The sequence below is a fragment of the Hoplias malabaricus genome, chromosome 13 (assembly GCF_029633855.1).
Source record: "Hoplias malabaricus isolate fHopMal1 chromosome 13, fHopMal1.hap1, whole genome shotgun sequence".
In the NCBI taxonomy this organism is placed as follows: domain Eukaryota; kingdom Metazoa; phylum Chordata; class Actinopteri; order Characiformes; family Erythrinidae; genus Hoplias; species Hoplias malabaricus.
Window position 1 is genome coordinate 24,385,509 of NC_089812.1, and position 18,775 is coordinate 24,404,283.

At 40.3% G+C, this 18,775-nt stretch overlaps 2 protein-coding genes across 3 annotated transcripts; both read right to left on the reverse strand.

Annotated features, from left to right (window-relative positions):
* Nucleotides 1–3,775: 3,775 nt before the first annotated feature.
* On the reverse strand, nucleotides 3,776–10,583 carry zgc:193811 (uncharacterized protein LOC559801 homolog). 2 transcript variants are annotated; one of them, XM_066643021.1, is made up of 5 exons: nucleotides 10,550–10,583; nucleotides 8,830–9,009; nucleotides 8,373–8,489; nucleotides 7,166–7,257; nucleotides 3,776–4,405 (listed from the first exon to the last, which is right to left on the reverse strand). In XM_066643021.1, exons 1-5 carry the CDS (start codon nucleotides 10,562–10,564, stop codon nucleotides 4,051–4,053), a joined length of 759 nt encoding a protein of 252 aa, XP_066499118.1. In that variant the 5' UTR covers nucleotides 10,565–10,583; the 3' UTR covers nucleotides 3,776–4,050. The 2 variants fall into 2 exon arrangements, with proteins under 2 accessions (XP_066499118.1, XP_066499116.1); XM_066643019.1 differs by having other exon boundaries at nucleotides 10,353–10,582.
* A 775-nt stretch (nucleotides 10,584–11,358) lies between these two features.
* lin7b (lin-7 homolog B (C. elegans)) lies at nucleotides 11,359–18,774 on the reverse strand. Its single transcript, XM_066642058.1, has 6 exons — nucleotides 18,636–18,774; nucleotides 17,877–17,995; nucleotides 16,380–16,451; nucleotides 15,580–15,789; nucleotides 13,895–14,058; nucleotides 11,359–13,534 (listed from the first exon to the last, which is right to left on the reverse strand). The coding sequence occupies exons 1-6, from the start codon at nucleotides 18,709–18,711 to the stop codon at nucleotides 13,513–13,515; spliced, it is 663 nt and encodes a 220-aa protein (XP_066498155.1). The 5' UTR covers nucleotides 18,712–18,774; the 3' UTR covers nucleotides 11,359–13,512.
* Between the last annotated feature and the right edge of the window lies 1 nt (nucleotide 18,775).

An 18,775-nucleotide genomic window follows, 5' to 3' on the forward strand; every position in this document is an offset into this window, starting at 1 on the left:
TTATCTGAAAGCTAACAGCTTACAGTTATGGAATGGTACCACCTTAAAAGCGTGGGGGCAATGTAGCCAATAGTTCAAGCGAAACATGACCTCAGGTAAAATAAGTGAAAATAATTCTCCATCTACATGTCGCAAAGTGTTTAAAGGCCTCACAGACTACCTCTTCCTCGTTCTTACTTTTTGGTAGTAAACAATGTTACATAATCACCACCTACTACATTGTCAACATGTTTTGTAATGTCATCAAAACCTTTGTACTCTGATCTGCCCTATAGTGGATGTAGTGCATAACATCATTAAAATGTTTATAATATATTCATTGGCATATTCACTGCATCATCATCATCATAATCTTCTTCTTTGCCATTTAATCCATTTCAGGGTAGCGGTATATTCACTGCACGTGCATCTGATTTAAAGCTACACTATGTAAGATTTGGCATGTTTTCTCCTGGGCTCTCCCTACAGAGTGATATTTACATTTCCAGCACTGTCCTGAAATCTGAAATCAACAGAGAGAGTGAGAGAAAGGGAGTGATTTCCTGCCCACATCCAAAGGTTACATAGTGCAGTTTCTGCAGTTAGTCCAAAGTAGCAACAACAGGGGCTCTATTCTCCCTGTTACCTCTCAGGGGACTAGTGGGCAATGAACTAAACCTACTTAGTGTTGCTTTAGTGTCACTTTAGTGAAGTAATAACTAATTATAAATCTCAAACAACACTGATGTGTTGGTGGTGTGTTAGTGGGTGTTGTGCTGGTACGAGTGGATCAGTCACAACAGTGCTGCTGGAGTTTTAAGCCCCTGAGTGTCACTGAAAATACTCCACTAATCAAACAAATCAGCAGCATCCACTGATGAAGGGACAGTCTCTGATCCACTCATACCAGCACAACACCGCCATGTCAGTACAACAATGTGATCCTGTATGGTCAGTGGATATGGCATTTATGTTATGGTTCATTGATGTACATTAGACATGTTTCAGTAATGCAGAGGAAATTTGTTTTTCAATTACATGGGTCTTTTATAAACATCTTTCTGTAGAATATATATGTGAACCACTGCTGAGAGATCTCACTGTGATATTTCTGAGCATATGCCATGAATCAGATGGGGATTTCTCGTCTCTTGTGTGAGCTACTAACCAATCACTTGCAAGAGCAAGGCTTTCCTGAATACAGGTGGGGAAAAGTCTCCTCTCTCTCTCTCTCTCTCTCTCTCTCTCTCTCTCTCCTCTGCACAAGACACAAGAAAAGGTGGCAGCTGTTCCCCCCTCCTCAAACCCCACCCAGCATCCATTAACCCCCTCAGTGCTTGTGTATGGCTGCTGCAGCAGTATACCCTCGATGCTGAATTTAGCCTGACACAGATCCAGAGCTAGTTGAAAACACTGTGAGAACACATACTTCCACACAAACATTCACTGACTATGAGAATGTAGTGAGACAAGTGAATGTAAAGGTAAAAGAAACCAGGCTTCAGAAGCTGATTCTACTTCATTCATGCTGTGAATTCATTCATGCATTAAAGGAGCTGTTCCCACTTCCACCTACACAAGTGTATCCCGGGAGTGTTTCAGCATTCCGATTACACAGAGCAGCATTACTTATGACAGTATGTTTGTTTTATAACATGCTCTTTTGCTTTAAATAACTATCATACAATTCTGGCTATCATATATTGGGTGGAGCTAAACAGTATAGACTGAATAGGCAAATATGCAAATATGTTGTTTTTGTGACTTGACATAATCAGTGACTGCTTTGCTTGTATTCACAGGGGGGGTGAATATATACAATGTTTTAAAGTTTTAATTTTATAATTAATTTTTATAATTACATTATTTTATCATTTGTAATTATTTCCAGACAATTGTTATTTTTAAATAATAAATCTATGATATGTGCACTTAAAATGTATATTATGATACTCTCCCCATTAAAAAAATATGTGGGAACATTTAATATACTCTGAAACAAGAGCACAAAAACCTGTATTCGCAAAACCACGGCTGCAAAGCAACGGTCACCCAAACATTATTCAACATAGAATAGATGTGTAGCAAATTCCACAGAAGAATTTGATTAAACTATTTTTGTAATCAGTTTAAATGACTATGTACAGATAAGAACAATTCCTTCATTCTAGGCCCACAGCTAAGCAGTCAGGCAAAAGTTATTGATATTTACATGTTCTCACACTTCATTGCTCACTAGCAGCTCAACATAGTCATGATATTCCACTCACAGAGAACCAAGTGCCTTCGATAATCTGATGATGAACTTACACTGAAACTAAAAATATATTGTTGATAATATTAATGAATAACATCCACTCTGTTCACAGAACGGCCACTAGGAGGAATAAAGAAAGAGGCAACAATATGATCATGATAGACACAGTATTTTACAGAAGTGACCCCACTACAGAACTCAGTGCTGAGCTTGGTGAGATTAGTGTGATTGATCACTTTAGGGGAGGGGTGCTCCACCCAGTCTGTGTGGGTGTTTCCCATTGGTCATAATTCACAGTGTGGAGTCGTGACCCTGGACTCAAAAGCCAATCAGCCTTTGTGTCTCTTAAGCACACACATATACACTAATATGTACATATATCACATATATGTTTCACATACAATAATTCATGAATTCCTCATGCAGTATATACATAGCTTAGGTACACCACACCTAATGACATCTCAGTTTCTCTATGACAATCTTTTATTGAAAGCAAATTACCCAAATAACAACCGACATAAATGATTAAGTGCTTTTCTCTTTGTATGTTTTTCTATTTGCTGTTACAGGTCCTTCGCAAGTCATCATTTTTGTTATAAATTGTTTTAATATTTGAATGTATTTGAAATGTCCTACTCCCTACATTAAGCCTTGTTCATAAAATACAAATGTGCATGCGGTTTGATAAGTCACACAGAAAGGAGCATGATGCCTCTGTATCCAACACTATCCTTCTACCTCATGTCTCTTTCTCATATAAGAAAGCACCCAACAACTAAACTGACATGGCAGTCTCTTCAGGCATGGCTCTAACGGTGGCCATCCAATCATTAGTTATTACGCTTCTGTGACTTATACATTTAAGGAATCTTTATATTTATGTGACAGCTTTTGATTTACTGATTTGTTTGGTTAATAACTTACAGCAGATAGAGTCTGTGATCAAAAATGCTGGAATATTCTTTTAAATTCATAGATATGTCTGTAAATATTTGCTGTGGCCTTTCTCTCCTCCGTATGTCTGGCAGGTTGTGGTGGGAGACGGGAGGGGGAGGAGAGGCACGGATCCAAGGAGCAGGTGGGCGGAAGAGAGTGGAGAACAGGGGCGGGAAAAACTCACACAGATTCAAAAGCTAATTTGTGAGATGCTGCCAAATCCCTGCTATTTTTCTTCCTCCATCAGCCTCCTCGTCTCAGTGTGTAGATAGCGCTCATGTCTCCAGTCTCCAGAACAGCTCTGTTCACTTCAGCTGTCTCTGTGTGAAGCCAACTGCCTCCTCAGCAAAATTTATCACAACACACACACGCAAACAATGCCTTATTGTTTACATATTGCTGTCAGTAATAACAAAAAATTAATTTGTGGTCGGCTTGTCACAACAAGATCACAGTGACAATATACTGTACAAATGTCAGAGACTACATATATTTTATTTCCAGGCCAAATAATAATTTTTTTTTCAGTGTCACAAAAGTGGACACCATATTAACAGAAAATGTTCGACAATAGATTGTTTTTACAGCTTTTATTGTATCCACATTCCATCATTTTCCAAATTAATCCCTTTTTGCCACATCTGCAGCATTGAACTGCCACAGACAATCATTTCTGCACTTACTGAAAGAAACGGGCTAAAATATATATTCACCAATCGATTAATTCCTATTTTAAATCTGTTTTAAGTTAACAAGCTTTAGGTTCACGTTTAACTACAGTGATTAGACTTAATAACCCTGAAGTATTTCTTTAAATCTAAACAAAGATATATTAATAACCAGCTCTTTTTCTATAAAGTTGTTTCCTTGTCATCTTAAACTAGCACTATCCTTCCTTTCCCGTAGGTCTGGTTTTCTGTACCGTACATCTTGGGCACCTCCAGAATGGAGTGCAGTAAACCCCTGCCACTCTCAGTCATGACATTTCCTCTGTCATAGTCAGCAACAGTTGCGGATACTTTGGGTAAACGGGAAGATACAGAGAAACTGTCCGTATACAGACTGCTTCTACCACCATGAGGCAAGGCCACACAGGGGCGGGGCAATTGCAGCTGAGAGGTTGTAGGGGGTGGAGCCTTGTGTGGAGGGAGGCGGCTTAGAGCTGCACTCTTAGTCAGGGTTCCCTTAATGGGTGGGGCATCCAAGGCAGAAGGAGGAGACAACTCCGACCTGAAACAGATGGGACATTTTAATTAGAGAGAGAGGGAGAGAGAGAGAGAGAGAGAGAGAGAGAGAGAGAGAGAGAGAGAGAGAGAGAAGAAATTGGAAATGGTCTGAACCAAGGATGGAAGTGTTGTAGTAAATTAGTAAACCACCAGAGGGATTTCACACAGGTTAAAGGGTTCTGCTAGACACAACATGAAGCAAACCTTAGCTGTGGTTAACGGTCTCTGTTTAACAGTTGGAGCTTTAACATTAACATCATAGAACCAAAATCACACTTATGTTATTAAGTCATATTTACATTTTTACAATAGTCCCCACATTTGATATATGCTACATATCTTCAGATATATCTTCAGGTATATCTTCAGAATAAAACACAAAAATATGAATGAAAAATACACCAAGTTTCTATAAATACTGTCTTTGTCAGTAGGGCTATAAAATACTTTTAGTAATAAATTGTTCATTCATCCATTCATTGTCTGTAAGCGCTTATTCAGTTCAGGGTCACAGTGGGGCGCAATGCGGGAACACACCCTGTAGGGGGCGCCAGTCCTTTACAGGGTGACACACACATTCACAACTATGGACACTTTTAAGTCACTGATCCACCTACCAACATGTGTTTTTGGACTTTGAGAGGAAACTGGAGCACCTGGAGGAAACCCATCCCGACACATGGAGAACACACCAACACCTCACAGACAATCACCCGGAGCGGGACTCGAACCCACAACCACCAGGCCCCTGGGGCTGTGTGACTGCAACACTACCTGCTGCGCCACCATGCCACCCTAATAAATTGTGAAATGGAATTATTTTGTGTAGTTTATCACAATTGTCAATAATTGATCCTAACATATAGTTTTCTCCTGTTTAATATATATGTATTTAGTTATATGGCTATAATAGTGAAAAAATTAGCTTCAATGTAAGGACTATTTCCTTTATAAATAAAAACAGACCAGCCATTTACGAAAACATCTTTGTGGACTTGCTTGACCATTTCCGAAACTGAATTCTGTGTTGATTCTACAGCATTTGGTGGACTGTGTTTGAAGTGCTCTTCAATAAAAATAATGCTGTTAAAACTGTATCATGTTAACATGTTATTAACACATTAACTTTGAAACCAGTAATTTACTGTTAATAATAATTGCCTATTTTTCTTTCTGGTTGCCAGGTAGCAACACAAGTATCAATGATTATTTCATGATAAGCTGAATGTATTTTTTAAATTACTTCCAACTGATGTGTGTGGTCATATGAGTGTGTATGGACTATACTTTTGTAATTCAGGGTCACATTAAAAGCCTCTGGTTTGTTGCGTTTCACATCCATTAGCTCTGTGCCTCAGCCCCTGCTAGCCATTCACTAAGAGCCAGTGTATGGTCAGAGCAGATCAGCGCTCTTTCCTCTCTCAGGTAGAGAAACTCTCCACAAACACTTTTTCACAGACTACTGTCCATAGTGCTTCCTCTGAAACCCCTTAAAGCCCAGGAAGTGCGTTTTAAGTGTACTTTAACCAAAGCGATTCCCTATGATTTAGTGACCCTCTCAGTTCTGAGGTCAGCTCAACCAAATGTACTTATTCAGAGAAGTGCCTGAGGGAGTGTGGGTCCATGGCCAACTTATCACTTACACCCAGCCATGCATCACTCAGTGACAGTGAGGGCCCATTGTGCTCCTGTGTGGTTGTTGTTGGCCAGGAATAGAAAAGGAGAGTTCAATTACATTAGCCTTCCTGTTGCACATAAACCTGGGCATCTAAAGCTATTTGTACAGTCAGTGCACGAGCAGATAATTAGTCAACAATGAATTAAAGGGGCAACATGTTTTTTTTTCCTGTATTTTATTAAGGTACGTTCATGACATATTTTTTGGGTCATAATTAACTTTTCATCACCTTTCATCTCAAATTTGCTTTATCCTTAAAACCTTAAATATTTGTCAGTATGACTGAACAGTGCCAAACTTCTAGTAACTTTTAAGTAGCCCCTGATTATTTCTGTTTGAGAGTAATTTGATGTGAAATACAGAAATGGAACCAGAGGTCTGAAGAGTTTAATGCTAACCCACATATAAAAAGGTTATGATATTTTGTTTTATTATAACTTTAAGTTAAGTGTGTTGTCTACAAACAGTCTCTCATTTGAAAAGATACATGCGAATAAGTATATGCAGGACAAAATAGTCTGCACAAAATCTACTTAGAAAAATCTTATTTATTTAAGGAATACCCCTTTTAATAGGTGTTTACACATACACCTTTTTCATCTCAAAAACAACAAGTTGAAAACTATTCTCGTCTTCAATTACATTATTATAAGTTAATTAATTAATTTATTTTTATTTAATTGTAATGCATTTAAAAAAGTCTTCTGTGCAATATAAGACTCTTTAATTCAGTTTTCAGTGATACTGGCCCTTTAAGTCCTGGTAGATCTGTCCAGTCACCATATTTGGTGTTAATAAAAAGCCATGCTGCATGTGACCGATGTTCCTGAGTCTTGGATTTTATAAGGTGGATTTGCAATGGGACAGTGATGGTATATTAGACCCCACCCCTTTTTTATTTCTCCTCTCTGGTGTAGCGGAATGATCTGTGGCTGTTCCCTCTCACCTACAGATTTATGACTGAAACTCCAACCCACTTCTTCCAGAATAAACCATTACACCCCATTATACCAATGTTCCACCACCACAGGCCTGATTCAGAGTCCATTTCTGTTATTACACCGCCCTCTGGTGGTCAGCTATTACCTGCTAAAACGTCTGTAGTCCTCCTGAGTGGTGCTGACCCGTGGCTCTTTGGGCAGAAGGGCTGAAGTCCGATCAAGCTGACCATAGAGCGCCTGATTACAGACAGAGGAAACAGAAACCCCATCATCTCTAGTTCCATTAAAGAAATTGCTCAGGCTGCTGAAAGCTACCTAATCCTCAGGCTAAGGAGAGCCCTCTCCATAAGATGCTTTGCATTAATTATCATTATTTACCATTAATGCTTTCTCTTTCCTTCTCTCTGACATGCTTTCCTCTATCTCCTTCCCTTGCTCTCTTCATAATCTCTTCTGCTTCTAGTTTACCCATTTAGCTCATAAATCCCTGCTCTGAGCTTTCTGCTGCACACCTTACTGTCATTTCTCTCGCCTGCATCTATCAGACAGCTCTAGCTCTGGGACCTTCTGTTGCATCTGTCAGCTTTACCCCTGTATTTACTGCAAAAACATTTAAGTCTACACTTTTAGACGGGTTTGGGGGTTTAAGCCTGTGTTTCCTACTGTCCTTGTGCGTGAAATTAATCGTTCTTGCTCTGTGCCACATTCCCTGTCTCTGTTCAAACAGATTCAGTGCAGAATGGTGCATTTATATATTTTATATTTGTATTTTCTAGTTGAAGTGATTTTTATTACAGGGAGTGAACAATTGCTAGAAATTCCTTGCATGTGAAAATGGCTCTGGCTAATTTGTAATACTGATTCTGAACATCTAATGAAATTCCAAATCAGATATTCAGAATATCTGATTCTGAATATCTGAATTATATTCTGTGAGGTCTGCATACTGTTTAAAGTGATAGTACAGTGATGGCATCAATATTAAAACTTCATAATGATACTCTTAGTCTTTCCAGCTTTTTCTTAGCTTTTTCTTTCATTTTCAGTGTCTTTGTGTAATAACACATTAATAAGCCTGGTTATTAAAGGAACACTAGATTAAAATTACAGTTTCAAAATCATTGTGAGGCACCACTGACCTGCAATAAAAAGAAGAGCCTCTGTCATTGCTCCTCTGGGCTCAGCACCACAGAAACTACACTATGTAACTTTTGGAGGACTCAGAACAGTGATGTAAATGTTAATTACACTCTGCATCTGTAAGGGGAGCCCAGAAGCTAAAATACCAAATTTTATCCAGTGTTCCTTTAAAACTGCATGAGTGCAGAATCCCACATTTCTGTCACTCTTACCAGCAGGGTCCTGTAGTGCTCCACTAAAGGCTGATGTGGTGCTGACTGACCCCTGTAGCGGTCTCGCATCTCACTGACCGGTGCAGAGACAACCCTGATAGATCTGTGATCTCTGAGCTACAACCAGACATAATTAGACACACAAATATATAATGGCTGTGAAAATACAAAATACAAAAGCATATTAAACACTACTTAATACAGACCCAACTATGAATTACAAACATGTTATAGTTTCTTATGTATTTACCCATGTGCCTTTTAGTTATGGGTGATGAATTACTTTAAATCAGTGGACATCTCAACAAGCTTGAATAAGACCACTACCAGCCCAGAGAGAGACTGAGATCAGTTGTACTCCCTCTCTCTCTCTCTCTCTCACACTCTCTCTCTCTCTCTCTCTCTCTCACACACACACACACACACACACACACACACACACACACACACACACTACCTTCTGAGCCAGCTCATTCAGAAAGTTTGTGTCCCAGTGTGGATGGGCTTTGGAATAGATAGGGTTTCCCAGAGGCCCATTACTGGGCTTGTAATCATGCTCTGTGTGGGAGGTGAGAGAATAATGCAGGGGTCCAGGCATCCGGCTCTCCCCCTGGAGAAGAGGAGGAAGCAAGGCGCCCTAGAGTAAAAACAGATGATTATAAGAGAGGCAAGAAATGTTCTTTTATTATTCTGTGTCATATTTGGTTAAATGTGCATTATTACGATGGAAATCCCAGCTAGTCTTTGAGAAGGTAAAATGTTTAAAGATTTTTAAAATAAATGTACGTTTTTTTCCAGCAATTGATATGAATGTAGTCCTAAGATACATCCTAGAATACTACCAAAACTTAATGCTTTTTTGTTACTTGATCAGCTTTCATGACCAGCTGAATTACTTATAGAGTGTCCAGATGGGGAATAGAAACACAGCAGGAAGATGCCAGATTTTTAAGAGCTTTATAAGTGATGAGATAGTTGTCAATTTTATTATCACTTGGGAATGGAGGGTTTTTTTGGCCAAAATAAAATAAATAAAACCATGAATACATGGTATAGTGATATAGTGATACTAATTCATTTGTAATACTGTGCTTTGAGTGTTGGTGAGAAGATGGACCACTGGTTTTAAGGATACACCTTGTGGTAATATCGCGAATGATAAGATGCATTGCTCAGAATGGCTTACTAATTTTTCTAATGGAAATGTTTTTGGTTTTTTTAATATTCATCTCACACCCACATTAAAAGATGTAAATTAAAATAAGCATTTAAAGTTTTCTGAACAAGGTCATGGCACAGTCAGTGGAGGGTAGATTTAAAAACAATAAACACAATTTCTTTCTTGGGTGGATCTTAAAAATGAAATAAATCTGTGTGCCATATGCATAACAATGGACAATTTTAAATACATATCGTAAAGAGCAATGGGCCAAGGACTGAGCTTGGAGGGACCCCTTGTGTGACAGCAGAGGTGTAGGAAACGTAGAAAGTGGGGGTAATTAAATGTTTTCTGTCACTCAGGTAAAAGGTAAGCCATTTATGTGCAGCCATTAATGCCAAAGTAGGTCATTATGTGAGTCCAAATGTCACATTCATAACACAGGGACTGACCAAACGTCTAAAATATCATGGATAGCTCTCTGCAGCAGTTTAATGACCCCAAACATATTACTTTCTGACGGTGTGACCAAATACCAAAAACATCCCAAAATAAGCATGAGCTGAAAAGTGTCAGGTGTCAGACAGACCACTATTTCAGATCTGTGATGAGTTTGGTGGGTTCTCCCTGTGTCTGTGTGTGTTTCTTCTGCTTTCTCCCATAATCCAAAAACGCATGTTGTTTGGTTGTTTTTGGCGGCTTGGCTGTGTTTTTGGTTATAAATGTACATGCATAAATTTTTTATCTGCTGGAGTACAGAACAAAACACTTATGAAATCCTAAATATATCAGTGTTGTTGAAGCACAATGGTAAACCTTACCTTCCAGCTCTCCGTGTGGAAGGACGGCGGCTGTAAATAAACATGTCCAATAGCCGCTGAGGTCTGAGAGAACGACGGACTTTTATTATAGAAACTCTTCATTACTTTAACACTTCAGCGGTCTCAGTCTAAAATACAAAACCAGCAGCTATTCCTCTGTGTGGAGCTAAGGAAACTACTGCCCACCACTGTCTTACCTGTAGTTCCCACATGAACAGAACAGCCCTCACCTCGACAACACAGTGCAGTTTACAGTTGCTATAGGAACATCCCGTGGTCCAATCAGAAAGCTGTGCACGTCTACGTCAGACTGGTACGTGCCACAATTGGCAATAACCTCAAAATAAATGGTATACACATATTAAATAATAGCTTCATCTACCACTCACTGACTGTAATCAATCTGTTACTCTGTATACTTTGTGTCTTTGCTGGTAGGGAGTCCTGACCATTGGAGAACAGGGTGAAATGGGGCAAACAATGTAGAGCAAAAGATGGACTACAGTCTGTAACTGTAGAAACTGTAGTGTTCCTGGTCAAGATAAAAATGTTTGTGGCCAATAAAGTGTTTGTTCTGTTGTTATAAATTAAAAATATCACTTATGTGTGGAACAAAATGAGAAATGAAATTAAATAAATATTTTCTAAATTAATTGCTCTAGGGTTACACAGTGTCATTGTAGATAGTGTTGCTGCCTACAGCTCTTGGGGCTCTGGGTCCTGGATTTGATGCATGCCTTGTGTTAATTTCTGTGAGAAGTATGGTGTGTTCTCCCTGTGTCTTTGTGGGTTTCCTCTGTGTGCTCCACAGATGTGAATGTGTGAATGATTGGATGCGTGTGTTGAATTGTCCACTGGTGCGAGTGTTTGAGGTGTTTTGATGGTGCGGTGCCCTGTCCCATGCATGTTCTTCTCTTGGGGCCAATCATTCTGAGCAGACTCCACACTCTCTGCCACCATGATTGGCCTCAAGTGCACAAAAATGAACGATTTTCATGTTAGACAGCTTTGTTGACTTTATTGTAGGAATGAATGAGTAAATAAATAAACACATTTAAATAAAAGTCCTTCTAAACAGGCATGACTCAACAGCTCAAAGCCACATGAAACAGCTCCATAACACAAAGTGAGACAACCTGCTGACACAGAGACTTTCATAATCTTAGCAACAAACACAGTTAACAGTATTGACAACAGTTTTCTCACTCCCTCACTCACACTCGCCCATTCATACACACACTTGCGCACACAGAGTTCCTACTGCTGAGGACTGGTACAGAATCTTTGGGAGTACAGTCCAGAGGAAAAGCTTTATGTTCATCCAGTGTGAGGTCAGGAAGAGTTCTGTTACTCCATTTTGTTGTTTTTTTGCCATACTATAGCCTTTCATGAAGTGACAGGACTTCATCTATGCCTGTCTTTCACCACACAGTCTTCAGGTATCCTCTACAATTGTCCATGTTTGCTCCAAAAATAATGTACTAGTTTTAAACTCTTAAACCTGCAGCTATGTACTTATGAGAATTTCTCACTAGCCTAATTACACAACTCACCCATGTTTCATTGTAGCTATTAAATTATTCACCAGTTACTGGATTAAAAGACTTTATTTATTTTAGAGGTTCTCATATCCTGACACTTGATCCATGTTTCAGGCCAGACTTTTTTCAATAACTGGCAGTTATGACACTATACCTGCAATTCAAGTGCATTAGTTGTTGTAGCTAATGTGTCATACCAGCCAACCATTTTAAAATCCCGCCCTGGAACCTGAATTCGAGATCTGGACTGGATGACCTCTGCTTTATAATTTCTTTGTATTCTTATTCAGCAGAGTATTATAATGCTTTAATAATAATAAGACTAAGCCTCAAGGTTAAATTAATCCTTCACTGACAGTGCTCCACTGTATATTATCTTAAAGGTGACATATTGGTCCATTTGTGCACACACAGTTTGTATAATCTCCATAGAAACGACTACCATTGTGTCCTAACTGCAAGCGACAAGTGAGTGAGGTGGCAGAGCAGCAGGACACACATTTTGTTTACACTAGCGTCACATCAGCACGTATATCAACTACAGATCAAAGAACAGCATGAGGCTTCATCTAAAATGGGTGTGTATCCAGCTTCATTGCATTTTGGAGCAGCCAAGCGACAAGACACATCAGAAATAGAAACAGTGCGTCCATCACAACCAGCGCATGGTGCTGAAGCCAGCAGCCAGTGTAGGCAGCTGTATTGATAATAACAATAAAGGTTATTATAAACAATAATAATTCTGCCTTTAACATTGCCATTCACTTGCAATGCATGCAGTTAGGACTGGGAGTAAGAGAACTGGAATGCTCTGGAGCAGCTGCACATTAATCTTATCTAATGAATCACTTAGGTGTTGGCTAATGGTGCGCCAACACCCCCAGCTCCAGGCTGAACCAGCTTTTTTTTTGTCTCCTTGTGTACAGTGACCTTGGGTATTAGAAAGGCGCTATATAAATGAAACCTATTATTAATGATGATTATTTTTTATTATATACCTGCTCCAGGTGCATTGGATGCTGGAATAAACCGAAAACTTGGACCATCCTTAGACCAATGTAAATTAGATGAGTGAAACCCAGCCCACATCGTTGGGACTATAATAGTCTATGGACCATTCCTGAAACTGTAACTTAAGTAAATTAACTGGAAGAAAAGGTTCAGCGATAACAGGCAACCCCCTCAAGCCAGTGGTTCCCTTCCAAAACCCTTTCAGCAGCTTAAGTCACACACTGAGCCCTTGGAGGTGTGGAACTGCATGCTTCTGATCAGTTAAAATAAAGCTGCATTCACATCAGCTTTTTGCTATAGTTCGTCTATGTTCTTTGCTAACGTTACAGAACAATAAATAACAAGGTGTTTTCACATACACAGGTTTCTGTTTCTGATATAAAATCACTCTGACAGACTGAATACACTATGTAGTCTCTCCCTACAGATGGCCAGGGGAAAGAGTATATTTGAGGTCTACTGTTTTGGGAATGTTCCACTAACAAAGAATAATAACGTATCTAAAATCGAGTCTAGACTCTTCTCCTCATCCGCACTTGTCTTCTGTCTTCCCATCAGAGGATCAAGGGATGGGTGTGGTCAACAGGCTAGACAGGGGTCAGCACTGGTTAACCTCGAGACTCTAAAGACCTGTGAACAAGGAAAAGCACAAGGGTGAAATTTATATAGAAGAAACTCATGCTCCTTGCTTACTGTCAATCAAAATCCAACGTGCTTGGGCACAGAGCCAAAAACTGAAGTACTACATGCATCATATGGTGAAAGGTTTTTAGACACATTCTCCTCCGACATGTCTTTGGACATATAGTGTATTAATAGGAAGTGTGTTCCCCTTTATTCTTCCTAGAAAACGTTACACTAAACTTGCAGAACACACTGCCTAAACCTTCTGAGGTCATCAGATTATGTGCATGCAAATGCACTTTAGTCATGATGGCTGGTGCTTTTTTCACTCAGGTACTCCATGCTGAACCAAAAGAACGCACTCACGAGTAGCTGGTGTGTTGCTGGCGCCTCCTGGCACTGCGCAGCTTCTCAAACCTGGCCTCCATCTCTTCCAGGACTTTGGGAGTGTAGCGCACCACCAATTTCACAGAGCCCTGAGCAGCCTTCAGCAGCTCCACTGCCTTCTCATGGTGCTCCCCCTCCACACTCTGAATACATAAAGGAGAGCAAAATGATTTGTAAATTAATATATTACAGTGGTTGACAAAGAGGGTATAGGGTGGTGGGTACTATTGCAGGGGTCAGCAAAGCAAAGGAATATATTTTATATATAAATTGCATATCACTTGTAATAATTCCACTGTAAAGAACATTTATCACTTATTTTGTTTTCTTCAGTAAAAAGTTTTGTATTAATTACATTGTTATAATTAAATTCCTGTAAAATTTGGAAGTGAAAGACATGTATGTGTGTGTGTGTGTGTGTATGTGTCTCAGAGTCGTAGGGCTCAAAAATATCCCTGTCAAGAAGGGCTCTGCAGAAAATATTTGGGGACCACTGCTTCAGAATTTTCCATATATCAACTGCCACCTCTTTTATAATCAACACATTTCAAAATTCTTCATTTCTAAAGTCATGGACAGACTAGCGTCTTCAGTGCAAGACTCATTCAGCCAAAATGCACTACAGAGCGCCACAGGAGGTCATTCCTACCAGTGGCTACCAGACTTTATAACTCCACACTTAAAGCACGACACCTTTCACATGTACAGTAATTACAATAGAACAAATTTTTTAATTATGAGTGTAACAACTCAAATGTGCAATACTCATACTGCTGTATACAGTATATCCGTATTTATTATTATAGATGTGTACATATTTGTAAAAAATTCCTTTTGTGTTAAATTTTTATTAGAGTGTTTATTCTTTTACAACTGGCTGCTACTGTAATAACTGCAATTTCCCCCTGGGATCAATAAAGTATTTCTGATTCTGATCTGATTCTGATGTCTGAATGCCATTGAATATGTTCCATAATTATTTGCATTATGAACCAACGAACAATTCTTGCGGCCATATCATTCATTATCTGTAAGCGCTTATTCAGTTCAGGGTCGCGGTGGGTCCAGAGCCTACCTGGAATCATTGGGCGCAAGGTGGGAATACACCCTGGAGGGGGCGCCAGTCCTTCACAGGGCAACACACACACATTCTCTCACACACTCACACCTACGGACAATTTTGAGCCGCCAGTCCACCTACCAACGTGTGTTTTTGGACTGTGGGAAGAAACTGGAGCACCCGGAGGAAACCCACGCAGACACAGGGAGAACATGCGGCCATATCACCTGACGCAAATCCATTGAAGCAAAGCAGGTTTGAGCCTGGTCAGTACTTGGTTGAGAGACTTGAATAAGAGCTGGAAGTGGTGTTAGTGGGGTCAACCGAGGGTGTTGTCCCTGTTTGTTGCATGGACCCAATGTCTGAGTGCAGCGGCAGAGACACTGCACTGAATAATTTGTGCCTTCCTTCAGACGACACATAAAACCGCGATCCTGTCTCTCTGAGGTAATAAAAGATCCGGGGGCATTTCTTTGAGAAGAGTCTGTATGTTACCTTGATGTCTGGCTAAATTTGCCACTGTGGTCAATTCTGGCCCCCTAATCATCCTGTCCTCAGAGAAACAGCAAAAGGTTTTAAACATTGTATTATTGTATATACCCACCACTCCATTGACAGACAACAGCTGGTCACCCCTCTTTAGTCCACCCTGCCGGTCAGCCACACCACCAGGGATCACTCTGGAAATATAGATGGGAGAATTCTGCTCCTTTCCCCCCATGATATTAAAGCCCAGACCCTCATCCGTTTTGGGCAGCTCCACCACACGAGGGTGAGCATGACCTTCACTGGCAGCAAATGCTGCTACGGTGGCCTAGAGGGTGAGGGAGAGGGAGAGGGGAGAGAGGGAGAGAGGGAGAGAAAGGTAGAGGTAGAGATTGATTATGTAGCCAGATTTGAATATACAGTCAAGTGATTAATCAAGAAATGTAATTATATAATTAAAAATCAAAATAATCCAAGGACGTATCATTCTTATGGATTCCATGGTTCCTTGTATGTAATTAATATTTAATCTGAGTTTTATATAAGTGAAAAACATTTGGTGGCAAAACATTCAATGGGGTGAATATATTAAATACATATATTACCTGATAATATCATTTCATCTAATTATTGCTGGAAATTTTTTGAAATATACCAAGCCTAATATAGTAGATTCTAGGTTGTTTCAAAAATGTTGATTCAAGGCATAACACGATCACAGTAAAGAGAGCATTATCACAGTTCTGTGAACATCATGGAACTCTAGCTCATATGATGATTAAAACTAATTGTGTTGTTTACTGTAATTACATGCTGTCAAAAATGACACCTTGATAAACTATGATTGCAGAGCAGTGAATTAGAGACAGTAAAATTGTTATATTTTGTAACTGAGAAACACAGTGACTGAATATTCACCTTGGCAGTGGCCTGAGCACGAACCTCCGGTCCACCCACAATGTCCAGGGTGTCATACAGCTGTTCATAAACCTATTAAATGAGAGTAGATAAATATTATATTCAGAAAAGTCGGTTAGTACTCAGAGAATAAGTATGAGTATATGGAGGGTGATAGGCAGTCTTTTAAGCTGAAACAAAAGTACAAAACGAATGTTTGTGTGTCAGCCAGACGTCCGTAAAGAGTGCAAAATCAAAGCATTTTCCTGGAGCTGGAAGAAGAGGTGGACAATATGACCACAGTAACATCATAATCACTTGTATGTGTATTTAAGAAAAAAGTCTACAGCGTTAAATACATTACACTATATAAGCCAGCCCAGAGGTACTGGATGGATCTCCATCACTCCAGAAAACACAGCTCCCCTGCTCCACAGACCAGTGTAGGGGGTCTTTACACCAAATTTGCAGATGCTTGGCATTGAGTATGGTGCCCTGAGGCTCATGTGTCATCTGTTAAAATGTGTCCCATTTCATATCATGCATTTCTAAGGAGATTATACAAACAAAGCATGAACAGCTGAGCACCTGGATCCACTTTAAGTGAAGGTTAAAGTGGACCCAAAGATTATACAGTCTACAAATATGGGGATAATTGCAGGGTTATACTTTTGTCATACTGTTCACTCTTAGCTGGAAAGTGCTGTTAGGTAGAGTGTGGTAAAGAGAATGTGCTTCATTCAGAAAGGGAAGAGTGCAGAGGAGGTCTGGACGAGCAGCATTCACTGTGGAAGTGTGGGAGGAAGGAGGAGTGCAGTCAAATCAGTGACTTCATCCCCACATTCAGAAACCTTTCTCGCCCACACACTTATTGGCTGTCCACTGGGATCTACCTGGGAACGTCCGGACACCGGGAGAGGAAAATGAAGCAGTAATTAATAATGGACCGGCAAACGGCAGCTGCAGGTAGAAACATGCTCCTGAAAAACCTGCTGAAATCACATGGCAGCAAGACACACAGACACTATCACAGTTCTCACATTGATAAAAAAATGCATAAGTCCATTGTCTGACATTGAATAGATGGTCATCATTCATGTGCACTGCATCTGAAACATGAGGAGTTTGTGTGTTCTGCCTGTGTCTATGTGGGAGTGATTGTGTGAGTGTGTCAGAGTCTGTGTAAGTGTGTGATGCCATGACTGCTGCCCTTTCAGAGTGTGTTCCTGCCTTGGATCCAGTGATTCTGGGTGAGCTCTGGACCCTAAACAGGAAGCCCTCAGAGAAAACGAATGAATGAATGAAGGAATGATTTGACAATTAATTTTCAAGGGAACTAGAATTTAATTAAACTCTAACAAGTCACAGTGAAATCTGAGAGCTCAGGATCCACCTGGTTCGTCTAATTATTCACAGGTCAGAGATGTCCTCCACAAATCAAGTATTCCTCCACATTAAAGGAGGAGAAATAGCTGCAGCAGTTGTGTGTGTGTGTGTGTGTGTGTGTGGCAAGACCACCTCTCTGATAGCAGCACAGAATTTGCTCTGAAGGACCCTCTGAAGTGCTTGCAGTTTGGGAGGAGGCAGCTCCCCGCTCCTCTGCAGCCGATCCAACAACTCTATCACTCTACACACATCTAGATAGAGAGAGAGAGAGAGAGAGAGAGAGAGAGAGAGAGACCGACTAACATTAGCGGTGACAGCACAAAGCACCATTTAAAATAAAAAGCAGGTTATAGTAGCTGTGGCGGTTGTGGGCGGTGTCCATTCACACACACAGTGACCATTGCACTGGGCGACCACCCAGTTACTGAAAACCAACACCGTGAACGAGACATAGACTAACACGGGTTTTAGGGGATTCTCGGCTCTATAGTACAGTGAGGCAATGAATGACGACCCTCGGCCCACACACCGCTAAGGTCTACTGATTTTCCGTTCCACCTTAAGTGGTTCAGCGTTTACGCCGTTGAACCCCAACTTCTGAAGCTGACTGTCTGTTCCACCTTAAATGATGCAGCAGGTAAATGATAGTTTCATAATTTAAGGTGGAATGGGAATCAGAATGAAAAAACTGGCAAAGAGGAAGCTTCGACTGCATGAATTCAACTGCTGCATTAAGGTGGAGCAGAAAACCTGAACATGTAGCTGGTAAATAAGAAACCTGGGTGCCTGCATTGAACAGAATGGAACTGCAGCATCACTTAAGGTGGAACGGGGATAATCTTAATGAGAGGCTGGCGAATAGAAAGCTGAGTTTAGTAACACACCCCTCACCTCTCTCCAGACACAGGGGCTCACCCATCGCCGCCATGTCCGCCTCCTTAACCGGGTGATAGTAGGATGACATCATTGGGGTCTTAGCTCTCTCCGGTGTCTCTCCCCGATTAGAACAGCAGCATATAACGCACTGGTCC